Raw genomic sequence first — 18411 nt, 5'->3', positions numbered from 1 at the left:
GCCACTGCTGCTCCCTGGTCACTTGTCAAAGGAATGATGAGGTGCAAGGGTGAAAATCTACATCGCCATGCAAAAAGAGAGACACTCAGACTTACCTATAAAATATATTATTTATCTGTTTTCTGATGTAAGCTCTTAAGCCTAAGAATTTTCCATAGATTCTGTGAAGGGTAGTTTTAAGAAAATCTCTCTCTCGAGGATCTTCACTGTCAAAGAGCTCTAAAAGCTACAAGAAGAAAAAGACACTTCGTGAGTTGGTATTCTCTCTATATAAATGAGGGCTTTTGTAGCTTCAGCTCATTTGTACCTTACCTGCAATACAAACTTCTGATCAATATATTTCTTCGCTATATTAGGTTGGAAATCTGGAGACTCTAAAAATCTTAAGAAAAATTCATAGACAAGCTAGGAAGAAAACAAAAAGCAATGAGTCAGATAACATGGAATTTTATTAAACGAAGATTAAAAATACATCACAAGTTGATTTGTCTGCAAATATTAGTCTCAAGAAAGAGCCACGTATCTAAGAACTAATGCCAAATTACATGGCGTAATTTAATTATAACTGAGGATGGTAATTGTTTTATTTAGCTAAGAACCACAAACTATATTCTTAAAATGGCATTTAAATAAAATGATTTCCATGCTGATGTCATCAATGCTTAAATTATGCAGCTCGGAGACCACAGTGCACAGTTGTCGCAAGCCGGGCTGTGACCAAATTCTGAGTGGGATTTGCAGCTTGTCACTTACAAGTATCCTGGGAGAGCCAGGCAAACAGGAAGCTGGGACTGCTCGGTGAGAAGGTCATAGACACAGTCACCTGGGCTGGGACATTCCTCCCCCTTCATGAGTAGGTGGCATGCTGTCATGGCTACACTCTGCTATTGAGGCAGCCCTCCATTTTCGTCTGTCCTCTACCTAGGTCCTTCCTGGGTTTCTCACCTCTCCATATCCCCTCCTACAGACAACTCAGACCGCCCACCTAGCGCTCTGCTCAAGCTGGTCTCGGTACCTTCTCGAAGGCGTCCTGCCCAATCAACCTTTCACCTTACAAATGCCTTAGAGCAAGGCATTGGGGCACATAGCAGGCACACCTTAAATCTAATTCCCGAAAACTGGGAAAGGTCAGTGTAAGTCCTCTAGGCCTCAACTCAATGGCTCTCAGCAAAGTGGTCATTTCCATTAAAAAACGTGATCATTCCAATCTTTGGAGTTTGTATAAAGTATGCAAGCAAACAAATGAAAAACGATGAAATGTTCTCTCTCCTGCGAAAACCCTTTTCCTGTAGGCACAGGTTTGCAAGGTTTGTGCCACTAAAGATTGGGATCCGCTGCAACCAGCTGCAGGGAGGCCCCAGGGCCAGTGCACTTGCTCCAGGAAAACCCACTAACACACACCTAACTCACGCCCGTTTCTGGTGCACGCGCGGAGTTTAGTACCTGTAGATGAGGCCAGGCTGCTTCTAACGTTGGTTCGTCTTCCTCTGGGTCAAATTCTGCTCCCGTAGGATTGGAGGAAGGCGGTAATGTTCGAAACATGTTAACTGCAAACTAAAACCAACATAGTCTATAATTATAAGCAGGATGTTAAAAATATTTACAGAGAACATTTTTTAAAACTCTTAAGTAATTCTAATGAGAGATGCTTCCAGGGGTTATCTGGCTTGTCCTTACTCTCAAAATTCAGAAGCAGTGTGGGTCCCTAATGAGATCCTGGGTCAAAACTGCAGCAGGAAACACGGCTGTAGACAGGTGACCATCAAGACTGCCACTTGACCCTGAGCTGTCACCTTTCACAGCCAAATCCCCAGCAAATGTTAATGGGCAGTGATGACTCCTCAGGCCTTTATTATCCAGTAGGTGCAAAAGCAAGGAGAACGTTCTAGGTTGACCAAGAAAAGGGTGAGAATGCGCAGGAAAGAGGAGAGACCATGAACTAAAGTGCAGATGACACTTTGCGCCGGGACGCCCTGTGTGACTTGCCGCAGAAATCCTCTGCAATCAGCAACAGTGGCGACAGTCAGGACGGGTGACTTCTGAGTGGGTGGCTCGAGGGTCATTCCCAGAGAAAGGCTGTCCCTTGGCAAAGAGAGGGATTGTGAGCGGGCAGCCTGGCTGTGTGCCTAGGGACTCCACACTTATGAGCTGTCTAGTCTGTGTGAACTTACAAAGAAGTGACAGGAAGAAGAAATATCTCTGGCATTGGGACGATACCCTTGTAGGACTCACAACCCTCTTCTCTGAGCCCCATCTTCACACCGCCCTTCACCAGTCCCCCATCCCAGGCTCTGTTTATTTTCAACTTCAAAACATCAATGTGTTTCCCAGCAGATGTTTTCTATAGAAAATGTAAGGTTCTTTGGAGCACAGGTACATTTCAATGCCCACACGGTTAATAAGAAGTCAGCTCTCTCTAAAAAAAAGCACAATGTAATTGACAGATTTGTGATAGAAATAGAAAAGTTTCTTGGTTTTTCTGTATCAGCTCATCAACTGTTTTCTTTCGTATAAGTTTAAATAATATCAGGTACATTACAGACTCTAAACCTGCCAGTTACAGACGGCTCTTACGAGTGATCAAACGAAAGCCTCCCAAAGCACAGAATCAAAACATCTGACCCCAAAGAGAAAATCCAACTCCATGAAAATTAAAGGTATCTGTGGGGAAGAGTCCAGCCAGGGCTGTGTCACCCACGGAGTTTCAATCTGTCTCTACTGTTACTGCTACCGCACCCCAAACTTTAACATCATTTTTCATGGAGAAAAAAACCCCCTCTTTAAGTCATCCACTGTAAAAGCCCTCAGCACCAAATGCTTGTCCTCTGGTAGGAGGAGCTGCTGCAGAGAGTAACTGCAATGGGACATAGAGACACAACAGGAAGAAATGAAAAAAAATGGACAGAAATCCAGAAACTAGTTAAAAAAAATGTTCAGTAAAAATATATGAGTAATGCGGGGGCCGGCCCAGTGGCTCAGGCGCTTAGAGCTCTGTGCTCCTAACTCCTAAGGCTGCCAGTTCGATTCCCACATGGGCCAGTGGGCTCTCAACCACAGGTTGCCAGTTCAATTCCTCGACTCCCGCAAGGGATGGTGGGCTCCACCCCCTGCAACTAAGATTGAACACAGCACCTTGAGCTGAGCTGCCACTGAGCTCCCAGATGGCTCAGTTGGTTGGAGCGCGTCCTCTCAACCACAAGGTTGCCGGTTCAACTCCCACAAGGGATGGTGGGCTGTGCCCCCTGCAACTAGCAACGGCAACTGGACCTGGGGCTGAGCTGCGCCCTCCACAACTAAGACTGAAAGGACAACAACTTGAAGCTGAACGGCACCCTCCACAACTAAGATTGAAAGGACAACTTGACTTGGAAAAACGGCCTGGAAGTGCACACTGTTCCCCAATAAAGTCCTGTTCCCCTTCCCCAATAAAATCTTTTTTTTTTAAAGTTGGAACCTGTGAATAGGGTGTGCGTACAGGGTTCCAGACAACAGGTGACTCACAAACAGAGGCTGTGACAGGAGTTGCCAGTTAGCTGGCCAGTCCTCAGTCACTGGTCCCCAGGCCGTGAGTGGAGATTCCTCTCCTGGCACGCTGATCCCCAAGCCCACACCAAACAACGAGGAGGCGCTGAGACCCCTGCTACAGAAAGGCCGCACGCTGGGGCTGCGTGCAGCAGAGCTGCCCTTCCCGGGCTCTGGAAGTCAGAGAGGAGTCAGGGCCGAGGCCTCACGGGGAGTGTGGCATCTGTGATCTGGGGTTTGCTATCCTTTCCCTCAAAGCCAAATGATTGGGGGGTTGCAAAGGGTCACCCCAAGATTGGGGTGCCTCTGGTAGATGGAAGCGGTAGGCTGTGTGGGGAGAGCATCCTGCGTGGAGGTGTTTGGGGGTATTCTGGGCAGCCCGGGACGTCGGGGTGCACTGCACCTAGGGGGGAACACAGGGACACATCCAGAGAGGCTTCCATGGCCGCCCAGGAACTGCCACGAGCAGTCAGCTCATGTGAACGGGGGCTAGCGTTTGGACTAAAGGGGGGATGGCGACCTCCCTGGAGGGGTCTTCAGGGCTGCTGGACACTCTCCGGAGCAGGCACCTCACATGGGAAGGACCGCCACATGGGCAGAGACAGAGGTAGCATGGGGCACACGCACGTTGTGTACATGCCTGTACACACACGCGCAGGCAGCTGCCCCCCACCCCGGGGGCTCGGCCAGCCCTCACTCCCCGCCTCGCCCACTTTAGGTCCCTCCCCAGCCAGGCTGCCCCCGGGGAGGAGAGGAGATGAGGTTCTGAGTCTGGGATCAGAGCTTCAACCAGGTGGGACAGTTACAGCCAGAGGAATAAAAAGGGGCAGGAAAGGAAAATTTGGCAGGTCATGGGTAAAGATCATGGTAGAAAAATAACACGTACCCCAGTGTGATGGCCAGTCTTAAGAGGACCCCATTACTCAATTAAACAGCAGTCTGAGTGTCGCAGCGAAGGTGTTCAGTAGCTGTTAGCACCTATCATCAGTTGCCTTTCAGTAAAGGAGAGTAGCACCCTCTCAGCTGAAAAGCCTTAGTAGTGAAAGTGGGGGTGGGTGCCCGAGGAAGAAGCAATGCTAGGGCACAGCAGCGGCAGCTCCTGCCTCAGTCCGGCCTCCCCGGCCCCACGGACTTGGCCTTGCCCAGCCGGCCTCCTCAAGGCTTAAGACCGCTCGCTCCTTGAAGTCCATTGCTCAGTCTCTTCTCTCTGCCCCACGGGTTCGGTTCTCTTATGGAGCTCTGACTGACACATCGGTTAGCCGATTCCTTAGGGAGCTGGTTGTGCTTTCCCAGCAGCAAAGCAATGATTCACGTGTCCAGCTGAAGTCCCCACTGCTGGCGTCTGGTCAGCCACGACCCATGCCCATCACTGAATCCTAGGTGCTGAGTTAGGGGTCTTCAAGGGGACGTGGACTGACTTGCTTTTAACGCAGAAGTCCCCTTTTTAGTATCTTTGAAGGAAGATCATCCCAGATCTGGGAAGTTTTATCATTAGCTAACTCTGATAAAAAATTATTTCTTTTATGCAACACAGAAATCTTGCACTGTAATTTCTACCCAATTTCCTGCCACGTTACAGTGCATTAACTTAATGCTCATGTCTAGAAAAGGTTAAATATGCTAAAAATTCATATTTGGAAAAAAAGAGAAGGAGGCAAACAGTAGGCCACTTCAAATTACTCTTGGGTTTGTGCCCTCATGACACTGCTTAGCAGAATGGCTCCGGGGCTCCAGTTAGTTGAGCGCTGTGGTGCCAACGTCCTCGTGCTCGGAGGGAGCGAGTGCTGTCCAGACGTGTGGAGTTTAGTCTGAGAGAACCACAGGCGACCTTTGTGACTGTCATGCCACAGAAGCCGCATGGAACCCTGTATCTACTCCAGGTGGAACCCTGGGTCTGATGCGATCACATAGATCCCTTCCACCTCTCAGCGGAAACGCACTGAAGCAGAGCAGCCACGAGGCGTGGACAGAGGGGAATCAGGCGACACAGACAGCAGGCCTCATGGGGACAGCCTCGTCCAGCCCTCTTCTTACCCAGAAGCAGGACCCCAGGCTGAAAAACCTGCCCCTGCCTCGGTTAGCTCATCGGCTGAAGCCCTCTCTGCACCAGGCACGTGTGAAACGGAACAGCTCGCAGCATAAACAGTCAGCGTGCGCACATCTGTGGTCTACATGGCCACCTGTGTGGCGTGGAGTGACTCTAATATGAGGAAGCACCTGCTACTCCAGCTTTCTTGACACTCTTATGTTCAGTGCTTAAAACCAGCCCTTCAGATGTTCTCAAAATTGCTAAATTTATTCAATTAGATGCAAACCAAAATGGCTCAGGAAGCAACATTCTGGAAAATTCTTACAATTCAGCAGTATCTCTCAGCCTATCTATACCTGTAACCTTTAGTACAGGTATAGAAAGGGGGGATACAATAAAATATTCATGCTGTGACAACCGCAGCATAGGAAAATACGTGGAGGTTTAAGATAGGAAGGAATTCGCTCCTAAGAACAGCACCAGTAACCTAACTTCAGAGACAATGAGAAAAGAAAGGTGGATTATTCGTTTTTTTGTTCAAAACTACAGGGCTATTCTACAATGTTATATATGCTGTTTTACTCATGTGGACAGGATTTATAAAGCTGAGTCCATCGCAAGCCAAATTACAGTTCCTAATAAAGGGCACGGAAGAATTCCCCCGCAGGTGGAGGAACCGGCCGGCCGTTCTCCAGGGTGGGGTGACGTCCTATTACAAAGATGTCATTCTCCACAGAGCAGTCCAGACACTGAAAGCAATCTGAAACATAATTCTAATTAGATTTTTGATGAACTCGATGTAATCTAAAATTTAGGTGGATAATAAAAGTCCTAGTAGCAATCTCCCCCTCCCCCCAAACCTTACTCTGGTTTGTTTCCCGGGCTGATGCTGTCAGTCGCAGGTCGGCCGGCCTGCTCACGATGGCTACTGGTTGCTCCTGGCAGCTCACAGCAGCCCAGCTCCAGGGAGAGCTGTTGCTCACAGTCTTAGCTGTAGAGGGCGCAGCTCACGGCCCATGTGGGAATCGAACCGGCGACCTCCGCATTAGGAGCAGGACGCTCCAGCCACCTGAGCCTCGTAGCAATCTTAAAGGGAAGGGCTGTCCCTTTCCTCATGTGTAAAGTTAGTCCTAATCTGCTCTCCCAGTGGAGTGCAGCTGTCATCCTGGGGATGTAGGTGCCACGATTCACTCATGCCGACTGTCCAGCACCTGCCGAGAGGCTGGCACCTAGGATGTCCTCAAGTACCTGCTTTTTGTCATCTTATTAACTGCAATTTCACATAAGTACCTGAAAACTGTGAACATTTTCCAACTAAACCTTAGATCTCAGCTGCAGTGTAATTTCATTGGGGGAGCCTGTCCTGACCAGTCCTAACTGGGTTCCTCACTGTAAGGTCGTCTATCAGGCTGTACATTTTCCGTGTGATATTTGTCTCAAATACAACCAGAGGGTTCGATAATTGTTGGGTTAACGTCTTCCTAGCGACACCACCTTCCAGGTCACTGCACCACCTGGCACAGACGGGCACTCAGTAAACAGGTGAGTGAAGCAGGGTCCCCTTTTCCACGATGCGACATCACCACTTTCTCTAAGGCAAGAGCTGCCTTCAAAGAATGTAGTTTATTTCAAATAGATGCCAGAATATGATAGCGAAGAAAAGAACTACAAGTTAAATTCTTATTTTGAATAGCTTGCTATTTTTACAATTATTCAAGTATGTTCCTAAATATTGGTTAAAGATATTATGGAAATAAAAAACCGCCAACTAAAAAACCCTGACAAACTTATTAAAGGTTTAGTCTCAATTTTTTAAACAAAAGATATTTTAATTTTATGACTAATTCACAACTCCATGTACAATACCATCTCACTTCAGATAAACATTAAAATATGCTAGTCGTTTATAATCATATGTATGAGTTTATCTCTTTATTTTTGAGTTTAAGAATAGAAAGACTACTTACACAAGATAAGCAATAATTTGTAGTACTGCAGGTCCTCAAGTAATGTCATTTTGTTCAACATCATTTCGTTACAATGTTAATGAGACAATAAAAATCGAATCCCTATCTGTAGAGTGTGCAGGTCTCCCCAGGTCTGTGTGGGTTTTTGCCGGGACTCTGGTTTCCTCCCACATCACGAGATGTGCCCGTGAGTGAATGGCGTGTCTACACTGTCCCAATGTGAATGGGTGGAGGTGTGAGTGGCCCTGTGATGGAAGGGTGTCCTGTCCAGGGTGGTCCCGCCTTGTGCCCTGAGCTGCCAGCGACTGGCTGCAGCCGACTGTGACCCTGACCCGGAATAAGCTTATACTTACTTGTTTTTATTGATCTGGCTTAAGAGTCTGTATAGCTCACATTTATTTCAATGTTGAGTATTAGAAATGTTTTGGGTCTTCATTTAGAAGTTTGGTGATGTTTTTGTGACCAGAAAAAAGCTGAAGGAACTTAATTCTTGTTTGTATCAATTAGCCTCTGGTAACATTGGTTTTGTTTGTTGTGCTGCATTGTTGCGTTTAAAGTTGCAGTTTCCAACAACCTATCGAAGATGTTAATTTAAGTGAGGACTTATAATTCAATTCAACTAGTGTTATTTAAAGATAACATTGGATTTGGAAGTTTCTCTTAAGTGAATTACTCCGGGCCAAAGGTTAGTTTTGCATAGATTCTGAATAATATATATTCCCCAATATTTTGTTATAAAAAAAACAATAAAAAAAGTATCATCTCAGGGAGTAGCTGTATAGCCACCAGCTAGATTTTACACTTACATTCTAAAAGATTTGCTTTGTCACATATTCTGCTCTTTTTTTGTAGAAAAATGTGAGTTTACGAATGCTTTAGAATAGCAAAACTATATATTCTTTAGCCTACATGATATAAATAAACTGAACAGGGAAGTTTCAGAACTAAAGTACTCACCATTTCCCAGTCTGTATGTATAGCCAACCATTTTCATGCTGTGGCCCTAACCACCCACTAGATATATGTACTTATGGAATTACAAATGATACATATAAGCTTTGATCTTTAGAATCATTGCTGGATCACCTGCGTGGATGGAGTTGTGTTGATTATTATAAATTAACATAGACTTATACTTCTAAGACTACATGAAGTAACAGCAATGGGATTTACCCTAGTTCTTGACCAAAAAATTGGGCAAAATATATGCAATTATGGTTTGTTTTCAGGATCCTGGCTTTCAGGCAATGAAGGACAAACCCTGACAGATGGGAAACAGTGCAGTGAGCCCACAAGTGTCCAGCTGCCTGCCTGGGTGGAATTTCCAGGTTGCAGCACAGGGAGAAAAAACCCTGGGGGAGCCCCCACAGACAGAGGTACCTCGAATTTGCAAGGCAAAGACCCAGAGAAGAGACAGAACACTTGAGATGGCAGAGGCCCCCTCAGCTTGACAGCAGAGGACTGATCAGCATATCTGTGTGAGGAGAGCACCGGAGGCCACAAAGGGAACCTCCTGAAAAGACGGAAGACACCAGTACTTGCCCACGGCTGGAACAGTGCCTGGTCCCACCAACCAGGCTGAAAAACTTCCCAAGTTACAGAACACTGGGTTCATAATCAGAAGGTCCTTGTTTCAATCATGGGGATAATTAGCCATAGAATTACTGTGGCTCTTGGTCCTTCCCAACACATCTCAAAAGCAAGAACGAAAAGGACCAAACTGTTTGCAAGTAACTTAACTGCCTCTCAAAACAAATCTCAAGAACATTAGTAGAAATATGTAAGGAAACAGCATTCAACAGGCAAAATTCAGTGTCAGACATCCAATAAAAAATTACCAGCCATGCAAAGAAACAGAAAAACGTCATTTATAATGAGAGAAAAACCAATCAACTGAACTGCTTGGAGCTGACACGTTAGAAGTAGCAAAGATATTAAAGAGTATTCTATGTGTTCAGAAAGTTAAGTGGAGACGTGAAGGGATAAAAAAGACACAAATAAATTACCAGAGATGAAAATCACAACGTGTGAGGTGAAAATTTTACTGGGTGGGAATTAACAGCAGATAAAACATCGCAGGAAAGATTAGTGAACTTGAAGATGGCAAGAGAAACTACCAAATGAAACAAAGAAAGAAAAAAAAAAGACTAGAAAAAGCACTGGTGAGCTGTAGGGACAGCTGGAAGAAACCTAACATACACATATGTGACTGGCGTCCCCACAGAACAGGAAGGGGGCAGAAAAAAGTATTTGAAGAGATAAGGACCACACACTTTTCCAAATTTCATGAAAGCTATAAACGGACTCCAAACACAAGAAGAGGGAAACCAGGGCACATCATAATCAAATTGCTTAAAAATCACAAAAGAAAAAATCGTAAAAGAAGCCAGAGGGAAAAAAGATACCTTTTGTGCAGAGGAACAAAAACAGGAGTGGCAGTAGATTTCTCATCAGAAATGATGCAAACAAGATGAGAGTGGGGCAAGACTGGCGAAGGATAAAACCTGGACCAGGAGTTCGACACTCCAGAGGCACATCTTTCAAAATCAAAGGCAAAAGAAAGGCTTTTTTGAACAGACAAAAACTGATAGAATTAATCACCAGTAGACCTGCGCTATGAGAAATACTAAAGAAAGTCGTCAGGCAGAAAGACATTGACACCAGACAGATTTCTAGATCTACACAATGGAGAGAGTAAAAATGGTACTTGGGGAAGTAGAAAAGGTAGTAAGAATTACTTAAATCTCTTTAAAAGATAATTGTTTAAAAATAAAAATATAGTATGTTGTGGGGTTTATAACATGTGAAGAGGTAAAATGTATGGCAATGACCGCAGAAAGGCTAGGAGAGGAGAAATGCAAGTATACTGTTGTCAAGTTCTTGTGCTCTATGTGAATTGGCATGTTATTGCTTGAGGGAGGCTGTGATAAGTGAAAGGCATGTTCTAGGAAAGCAAAATACTTGAGATCAAACGAGAGTTATAGTTAAAAAGCCAACAAAGGAGATAAAATGGATTCATGAAAGTACTCAGTTGATCCAAAAGAAAGCAGAACAAGAGGAAAAGGGGACAGGAATAGACGGGACAAACAGAAAATACAGCAAGATGGCAGATTTAAACCCCACATATCCATACTCACACAGAAAATAAATGGCTTGAACACGCCAATCGAAAGGCAGAAATTGTCTGACTGAACAAAAAAGTAACACCCAACTATGTGCTGTCTACAATAAGCTCACTCTAGCTATAAAGATTGAAATTGGTCAAAAGAAAAAGGAAGGAAAACGAAGTACCACACTAATACTAGTCGAGAGAGCGGAGTGGCTATATTAACATCAGACAAAGTAGATTTTGGAGCAAATAACATTACTAGGGATAAAAAGGATTACTTTATAATGATGAAGGATCAATTCAACTAATAAATAATACTAACATTTATATACCAAATAACATGAAGTAAAACCTGATGGAACTGCAAGAAAAACAGACAATAAATAATTAGAATTAGAAAGTAAACAGTCCCAATTACAACCAAATGAAATACTTTGTGAGTCTAAAAAGATACATGTAAGATCTACATACTGAAGACTAAACAAAAAAGAGCAAAATGGGGAGATACCTGCTCACAGATCAAAAGCTTCAATACTGTTAAGATATCAATTCTCTCCAAATCTACATATTCAATGCAATCCAATCCAAGCCCCCGAAAGGTATTTTGTAGATAACGACAAGCTGGTTCTAAAATTTATATGGAAAGTTAAACTAACTTGAAGAGCCGAACAATTTGGGAAAAGAAGAACAGGGTTGGAGCATTCACACTACCCGATCTCAGTATTTACTACAAGGTGACAATAACGCAGACAGGATCGGCGAGCAGGTATACAGATCAAAGGAGCAGAAGAGAGAACCCAGAAGAAGACTCACAAATATGGTCAACTGATTGCTGACAGAGGTGCAAAGGCAATTCAATGGAGAATGGTTAGTCTTATAAACAGTTTTCCATAAATATAATCACTTGTAAATCCAGGTTAAAAAAAAAAAAAAAAGAACCTCAAAGTGCATCATAGCCCTAAATGTAAAACTACAACCCTTTTAGGAGAAAACCTTTGGATTACTTAGATATGATACCAAAAGCACTTTCCATGAAAGAAACAAATTATAAATTAGATTTCATCTAAATCAAAAACTCTGTAAAAGACACTGTTAAAATAAAAAGATAAGCCACAGAGAAAATACTTGCAAATCACAGAAGAGGCAAACAACGTGCACCCAGGATATGGAAAGTCATCTCACACTCAATAACAATATTATTAGTAATTAGACAAATGCAAATTAAAGCCAAAAGGAGATAAAAGGACTGCTGACACCAAATGTTGAGGAGGACATGGAGCAATCCGCACGCTCACACACTGCTCGTGGGAGTGCAGAAATGGTACAGCCACTTTGTCCAATGGTTGGGCAGTTTCTCAGAAAGCTACAGACACAATACAACTCAGCAATCCCACGCCTGTGTGTTTACCCAAGTTAAATAAAAACCTATGTCCAAAACTTGTACATGAATATTTATAATTTTATTGCCCCAAACTGGAAATAACCCAAATATCCCTCAACTGGGGAATGGGTGGACAGACTGTGCCACTTCTGTATACTACTGAGCAAGTAAAGGAACGAACTATTGATAACCCAACACGGATGACTCTCAAGCATATGATACTAAGGGAAAAAAGCTAGACTCAAAGGCTACACCCTAGACGAATCCACTTATGTGACAGTCTGGCAAAGACAAAATGACAGGGCTGGAGGAATGCCCAGTGATGGCCGGGGATAACGGGGACGGGAAAGGCCTGCCTACAGAGGAGTAGCATAAAGTAACTTTTTCAGAGGGTAATGAAATGTTCCCTATCTTAACTGTGCTGGTGGTTACAGGACTACACGTGTTTATCAAATCTCAGAGAAGCGTACACTACAAAAAGTGATTTTTGTTGTACATGAATTAAAATTAATTTTAAAAAATGTAACGGAAAGGTATTTACTAGGCATTAAGTTCCCAAACCTTCTTGGTGACAATGTCCCTACTGTCTAGGATTTTTTTCACTGAGCTCCTAGACCAAAGAAATACCCATCAACTTAGGAGCTTAAAAAAACACACCCCAGCTTTACTGAGGTATCATTGACATATAATTAATCGTACATATTTAAAGTGTACAATTTGATACATTTAACATATGCACACATCTGTGAAACTATCAATCAAGATAATGAACACATCCATCACCCCCAAAAGTTTCTTAGTAGCCTTTTGGGAAAAAAAAAAAGTTTCGGTTGGAGATCGGAATGGGTGTAGGTAGAAACGGGGGGTGAAGGGTGGAGTCAGGAAAAAGATGAAGTTTTACTTCCTATGTTTTTGTATTTATTTCACTTATTATAAAACAAACATGCATTTCTTTTATAATTCAAAAACATCAAACAATACAATGGGAAATTCTCTTGAAATAAGAGCAAATCTCCAAGAAATGGCTCGTTACTGTTTAAAGTAGAAAAATCATTCTCTGGATTCCAAAAGCACTTTGTTTTAATCTGCTTTAGCGCTCGCTGATGTCAGTGCACACGTTATGGTGACGCTGGTGAAGCAAAAACAACTGAGCAAAAAGGGGAATGCATGACTTAAATCATCACTTGAAAATCTGTCGACCATTTGAGGCTTCACTGGTTAATATGCTACCTTCTTTAATTCAAAACATTCTTTCCTCTCCCATTCCCTTACAACAAGTAATGCTTCCCAGAACACTATGTATATCAGATATGAAAACAGAAGAACGTCCCACGTCAATCCTTAAGTGAAGCACAAGACAAGTCATTTACCAGCAGTACCGATTAAAATGTGAACTTGTTTTTCCTGGAAATCCAACATGGGTCCTGATAAGGACAGTACTATTATACTACATATGGAAAGCTTGTTTTTTCAAAAAGAAAAACATATTTAATGATTTTTGATGATGACAAAATCATTATTAAAAATTTCAAAAATTACAAAAATATAGTAAAAGGGGAAAATCCACATAATCACACCACCCAAAGGCAGCTACTATTTACAGTTTGCACTGTATTCCTCTGAATACAGTCTCCCAGACAAGGGGGTGTAGTGTAGGGCAGATACCGCCGCTATTCACTGTCTTCTTATAACCCAGCACGGAACGTGTGGGTAACTGGAGAGGCCACGGTGTGCCACCCAACTCACTCTGCCGTCGACCTAACCAATCCCTTTCTGCCCTTCAGCTTATGTTCACCCGTGACTCCTGACACTAGTCTTAGTGCACACGTCTATGCAGAAAATGCGGCATCAGGGACCATCCTCGGAGCCCCTAGGAAACGTTTCAATGGGGAGGCAGTGAGCTGACTTCCATGGGAGACAGAAGAAGCACGCAAGTCTTCCTTTCTTCCTTTCGGGTAGTTTACGGCCTGGGCCTGTAAGAGACCTGTCCTGGGCCCCCCTATGAGGGCTCTAATGTCAGGGGGCAGCGCAGGAAGGTTCGTCTCAACAGTGATTCTGAAGCTCCTGGCACGGAAGAACTGGGCACCAGGTGACAGAGCGCGGCCCACGAGGAGGCATTTCTAACCAGCTCCCCGGTGGTGCCAGCTGTGGCCTCTCACTGGTACTCCTTCAGAAGAGTGGATCTCAAGCTTTTTGGTTTCAGGACCCCTTTAATCACCTAAGAATTCTTGAGGACCCCGAAGAGCTTTTGTTTAAGAGTTATAGCTATGGATATTGACTGTTTTGGAAATTAGACCAGAGAAATTAAAAAAATATATTAAGTCATTAAAAATAATAAACTATTATGTCTTAATACAAATAACATACATTTATAAAAATAATTTTTCTTAACAACTAATATTATTTATTTCATAAAAGAACTCATGATAAATATTTCCCCAAATGAAAACAAACCCAGTGAGAAGAGTGGCACTGGTTTACATTTTTGCAAACCTTTTTCATGTCTGGCTTTATGGGAAACAGCTGACTTCTCATGTCTGCTCCTGCGTTTAGAATGCTGGTTTGTTTGAAAGACAGGAAGAAACATCCGTCTCCCACAGATATGCAGCCGGAAGAGGGAGGGGTGCCGAACAGCCCTTTCAGGTAACTGGACTTCTTTGGTGTTACACCAAAACTAGCCAAGAGATGGTCAAGGTTCGCTGTTGTGGAGACTCCAACCTCCTCAGTGGGGGTGTCGTGTACGTGAATGGCTCTCTGGCCTGTGAGTGATTCTGAAACATCATTTATTGCTCATCTGGAAATTACTGGTCACAAATTATGCAGATCTTCCAGTGGGGACTCCATATGTCACATGTATTAAAAGCTCCCATCCATTCATCTCGCCCCCTATCCCAGCAGAAGAGGCTGTGGCACCGAGAAGGTTCCCACAGACACAACTTTTCCAAAATTCAAATTTTCATCTGAAAGCTCAAATTTCATCATCGACAGCAAACACTGTCAGTTGTTTTCCCGAGACTGCCATTCTCGTTTTACTGAGAAAATGCGTGCTAAATGTTCAAGTCTGAATAACCAGTTTGTCAGTCATTCTTCAAGTAAAACTGGCATTCCGTAAAAAAAGTGGCTCCTTGGTTTTGCTATCAGTTTGAACTATGAGAAAAATGCCAATGTCTGAAAAAAAACAGATTAACTAGATAATGTAACTTAAAAAAACAGATGGCTGGTTATATTTTTAAAAATGACTGAAATTAAGAGATAATGAAGTTTGTTATTTAGGCCTGAGAATATAGATGCCAGGAGTTTACCCCTGGGTACCGCTCCTTTTCATCCTTGTTTCCCGAACCTAAGTTTTTTAATCTGGAAGATAAACGGGTCAGGCTAGACGATCTGTACTGTTCTCTTACATTCTAGGACTGAAGTCTATCATGTATAAAAACACACAGCCATGAGGGACATGCAAAGGCAAACCACAGTGAGACACCACTTCACACCCACGAGGACGGCTGTCATCAAAGGCAGACAACCACAAGTGTAGTGAGGATGTAGAGAAACTGGAACCATCACACACTGCGGTGGGTGTGAAATGGTGTGGCCTCTGTGGACAACAGTCTGGCAGGTCCTCAAACGTTGAACACGTAGATTTAACATGTAACCTAGCAGTTCCACTCCTAGGTAAATACTCAAGACAAATGAAAACATATATGCACACCAAAGCTTGTACACGAATGCTCACAGAAGCATTATTCATAACTGCCAAGCAGCAGAAATAACCCAAATGTCCATCAACGATGAATGGATAAATCAAGTGTGGTCTATAACCATGTAATGGAATACTACTCAGCAATGAAAATAAGCTCCGGTACAGTCTGCAACGAGGATGAAAACATTATGCTAAGTGAAAGAAGACCCCATACTGCATAACTCCATTTCTGTGAATTGTTCAGCTTAGGCAAACTGACAGCTACAGAAAGGAGATTAGTGGTCACCAGGGGTTGGGGGGAAGGGTTAGGGAGGAACGGCAGTGCCCAATAATGGGTACGGCATTTCTTTTAGGGGGACGAAAATGTTCTAAAATTAGATGTGATAATGGCTACACAATCTTGTGACTATACTAAAAACCACGGAATTATACATTTTAAATGGGTGAATTGTATGGTATGTGAGTTCCCTCTCTAAATCTGTTAAAAACCCAAGCAGTAGTCCAGTTTAACAGGCAATCCATTTAAAAGAAATAAGCATAAGGAGTATAATTCTTTAAAGCTTTGGATTCTTCAAAGCATATGGAAATTAATGTCTCTGAAAATACTACTGTGTTTCCCCGAAAATAAGACCGGGTCTTATATTAATTTTTGCTCCAAAAGACGCATCAGGGCTTATGTTCAGGGGCTGTCATCCTGAAAAATCATGCATAGGTCTTATTTTCCGGTTAGGTCTTATTTTCGGGGAAACACGGTATGACAACACACACACACACACACACACACACACACACACACACATGCATCTTTCAAGCACGCCACTGGGTGCTGGGTCAGTGGCAAGCACACCGGAGCCCCTGGATGGAGCCACGAAGGGGCCCCATCTTTTCCACCCGCCACGTTGGGTCCAGGCACCGCTCGGGGTGGAGTCCTATTGGTTGCTCAAATTCTGCAGCTACGCAACCTCTTAGAGGTTAGAATCACCCCCACTACACTCTTTCTTCTTTCATTATACTTTTCATCAAGGCCCCGTGTCTCCAGAACAAAACAACAGCAAGTGAACCCAGATATGCTATCTGCCCACCACCCCGCCCTGCACCCCCAAAGCTCCAGACAAACTGGAGGTAAGGGAAAGGCTGTGCTCTATCCCCACCCCCTCCAATCAGAGCAGAGCAAAGAGTAACTGGTCCTCTGTGCTCTCGGTGACACAGAAAGTACCTCCTGTGCACCTATCTTCACGGGCCAGTCTAATTCACCAAACACACACTTCTCTCTGCACCTTTCTCCCACCACCTGGGCATATGGCAGGCTTGTACCTGTGTCTACTCCATTACACTTTCCTTCACAGTGTTACCATAACCTACAATGACACACAACCAGCTGCATTACTTGAAGCCTGTTCTCCACAAACAGGAAAGCTTCGGAACGGCAGAAATCTGGCTCCACCCTATTTCCTCTCCTGACAGTGTCTGGCCCACAGTGGGTGCTCAGGGTCTGCTAAATGCTTTAGAGGGCAAGTTGTCCAACACTGCAGCTGGGCTTGAACTTCAGGGTGGGGAACAAAGTGAGGACAGCAGGAAGAGAACCTAGTTAGGACATGATTTTGACCGGGAGAAGAGAGGCCATGATTTTTAAAAAAAAAAATTTTTTTTTTTTGAGGAGAAGTAATGATTATTTAATAAAAAAAAGAAGTCTTAATGGTTTTAAGTATCCTAAGTGATTCTGCGAATGCATACTGCTACTGTGAAATAAATGTAGGCGACAGACTGATTCAAGCAGGCGGGCGACACTGGGTCAAGGGCAAGCATTTGAGGCAAACCAGGCCAAGTGAACTCTCATTTTCCGCCGACTCCCCTCTAGGGTTAAGAGTGAGACTCAGGGACTGCCAGTGAGACTGAGGGGCTGTTTCCTTAAAAACAGAAACCCTTCCGTACATGTGATTTAATGTAGAATAAATGGATGTGTTTATACATTTAATATATATTAATAAATTTAACTTAAAAATAAATATAACTATATAATAAAAAGCATTTAAAATCAACGAGGGAAATGGAATATTCAATACACGATTTTTCCATCCTTTTAGAAGACAGTTAAAGTTTTATCCCTACCCTGCACCATAAAAAAAGTTCAGGAAGATTATATAGTATATTGTGAACAAAAAAATTATGAAAGTATTAGGATATAAGATTAGAGACTTTTGTGATCCTAGGGTTTGGAGGCCTTCCAAAGTAATTGAGAGTTGAAATTAAGGAGAGAAAAAAAGATATTCCCCAATTTTCCTTAGTCTGAATGGGTAAGGTTTTAGAGTATTTACTGCTCAGTATATGTGCCTACGACTGTTCTTCAGGTGTGAGTTTGGGGAAGGGCCCTATGTGGCCCTTGCAGCCCTAGGATGACCACACGCTGGTAAATTCTGAACTTTAAGAGTTAACAACAATAAATTAAAACAATTAAGTTGATCGCAACTCCTGACACAACAGATTGTGAATTACACAAGAACATTCCTTTTCACCTTCTTTTTCCAAAGCAAACATACTAAAATGAGAAATAAACATACTTTAAGTCAACAAGTTAATTCTGAAATATATAGCTTTGGGGGGAAAATCAGGAACTTAAGGAGTTCAACAAAAATCAGGATTTAAAATTTTATCTTAAGCAACAAGGACTCCCTAGTAACTGGGGAGGGAGTACTAATTTCAAAGGCA

General features: G+C 43.2%; 1 protein-coding gene across 5 annotated transcripts in view; it reads right to left on the bottom strand.

Annotated features, from left to right (window-relative positions):
* The window catches only part of PPP2R5C (protein phosphatase 2 regulatory subunit B'gamma), a 137373-nt gene that overhangs the window by 35365 nt on the left and 83597 nt on the right, over positions 1-18411 (bottom strand). For all 5 annotated transcript variants that reach the window (XM_081047812.1, XM_081047811.1, XM_081047813.1 and 2 more), the window contains 3 exons: positions 1444-1554; positions 313-405; positions 96-226 (listed from right to left, as the gene is read on the bottom strand). In XM_081047812.1, the coding sequence (XP_080903938.1) occupies positions 96-226; positions 313-405; positions 1444-1554 (335 nt within the window). The remainder of the gene's footprint in view (positions 1-95; positions 227-312; positions 406-1443; positions 1555-18411) is intronic.

This window comes from Rhinolophus hipposideros (genome assembly GCF_964194185.1).
Source record: "Rhinolophus hipposideros genome assembly, chromosome: 5".
NCBI lineage: Eukaryota > Metazoa > Chordata > Mammalia > Chiroptera > Rhinolophidae > Rhinolophus > Rhinolophus hipposideros.
The sequence above is the reverse complement of the archived record's forward strand: the minus strand, read 5'-3'. Positions and strand labels throughout refer to the sequence as shown.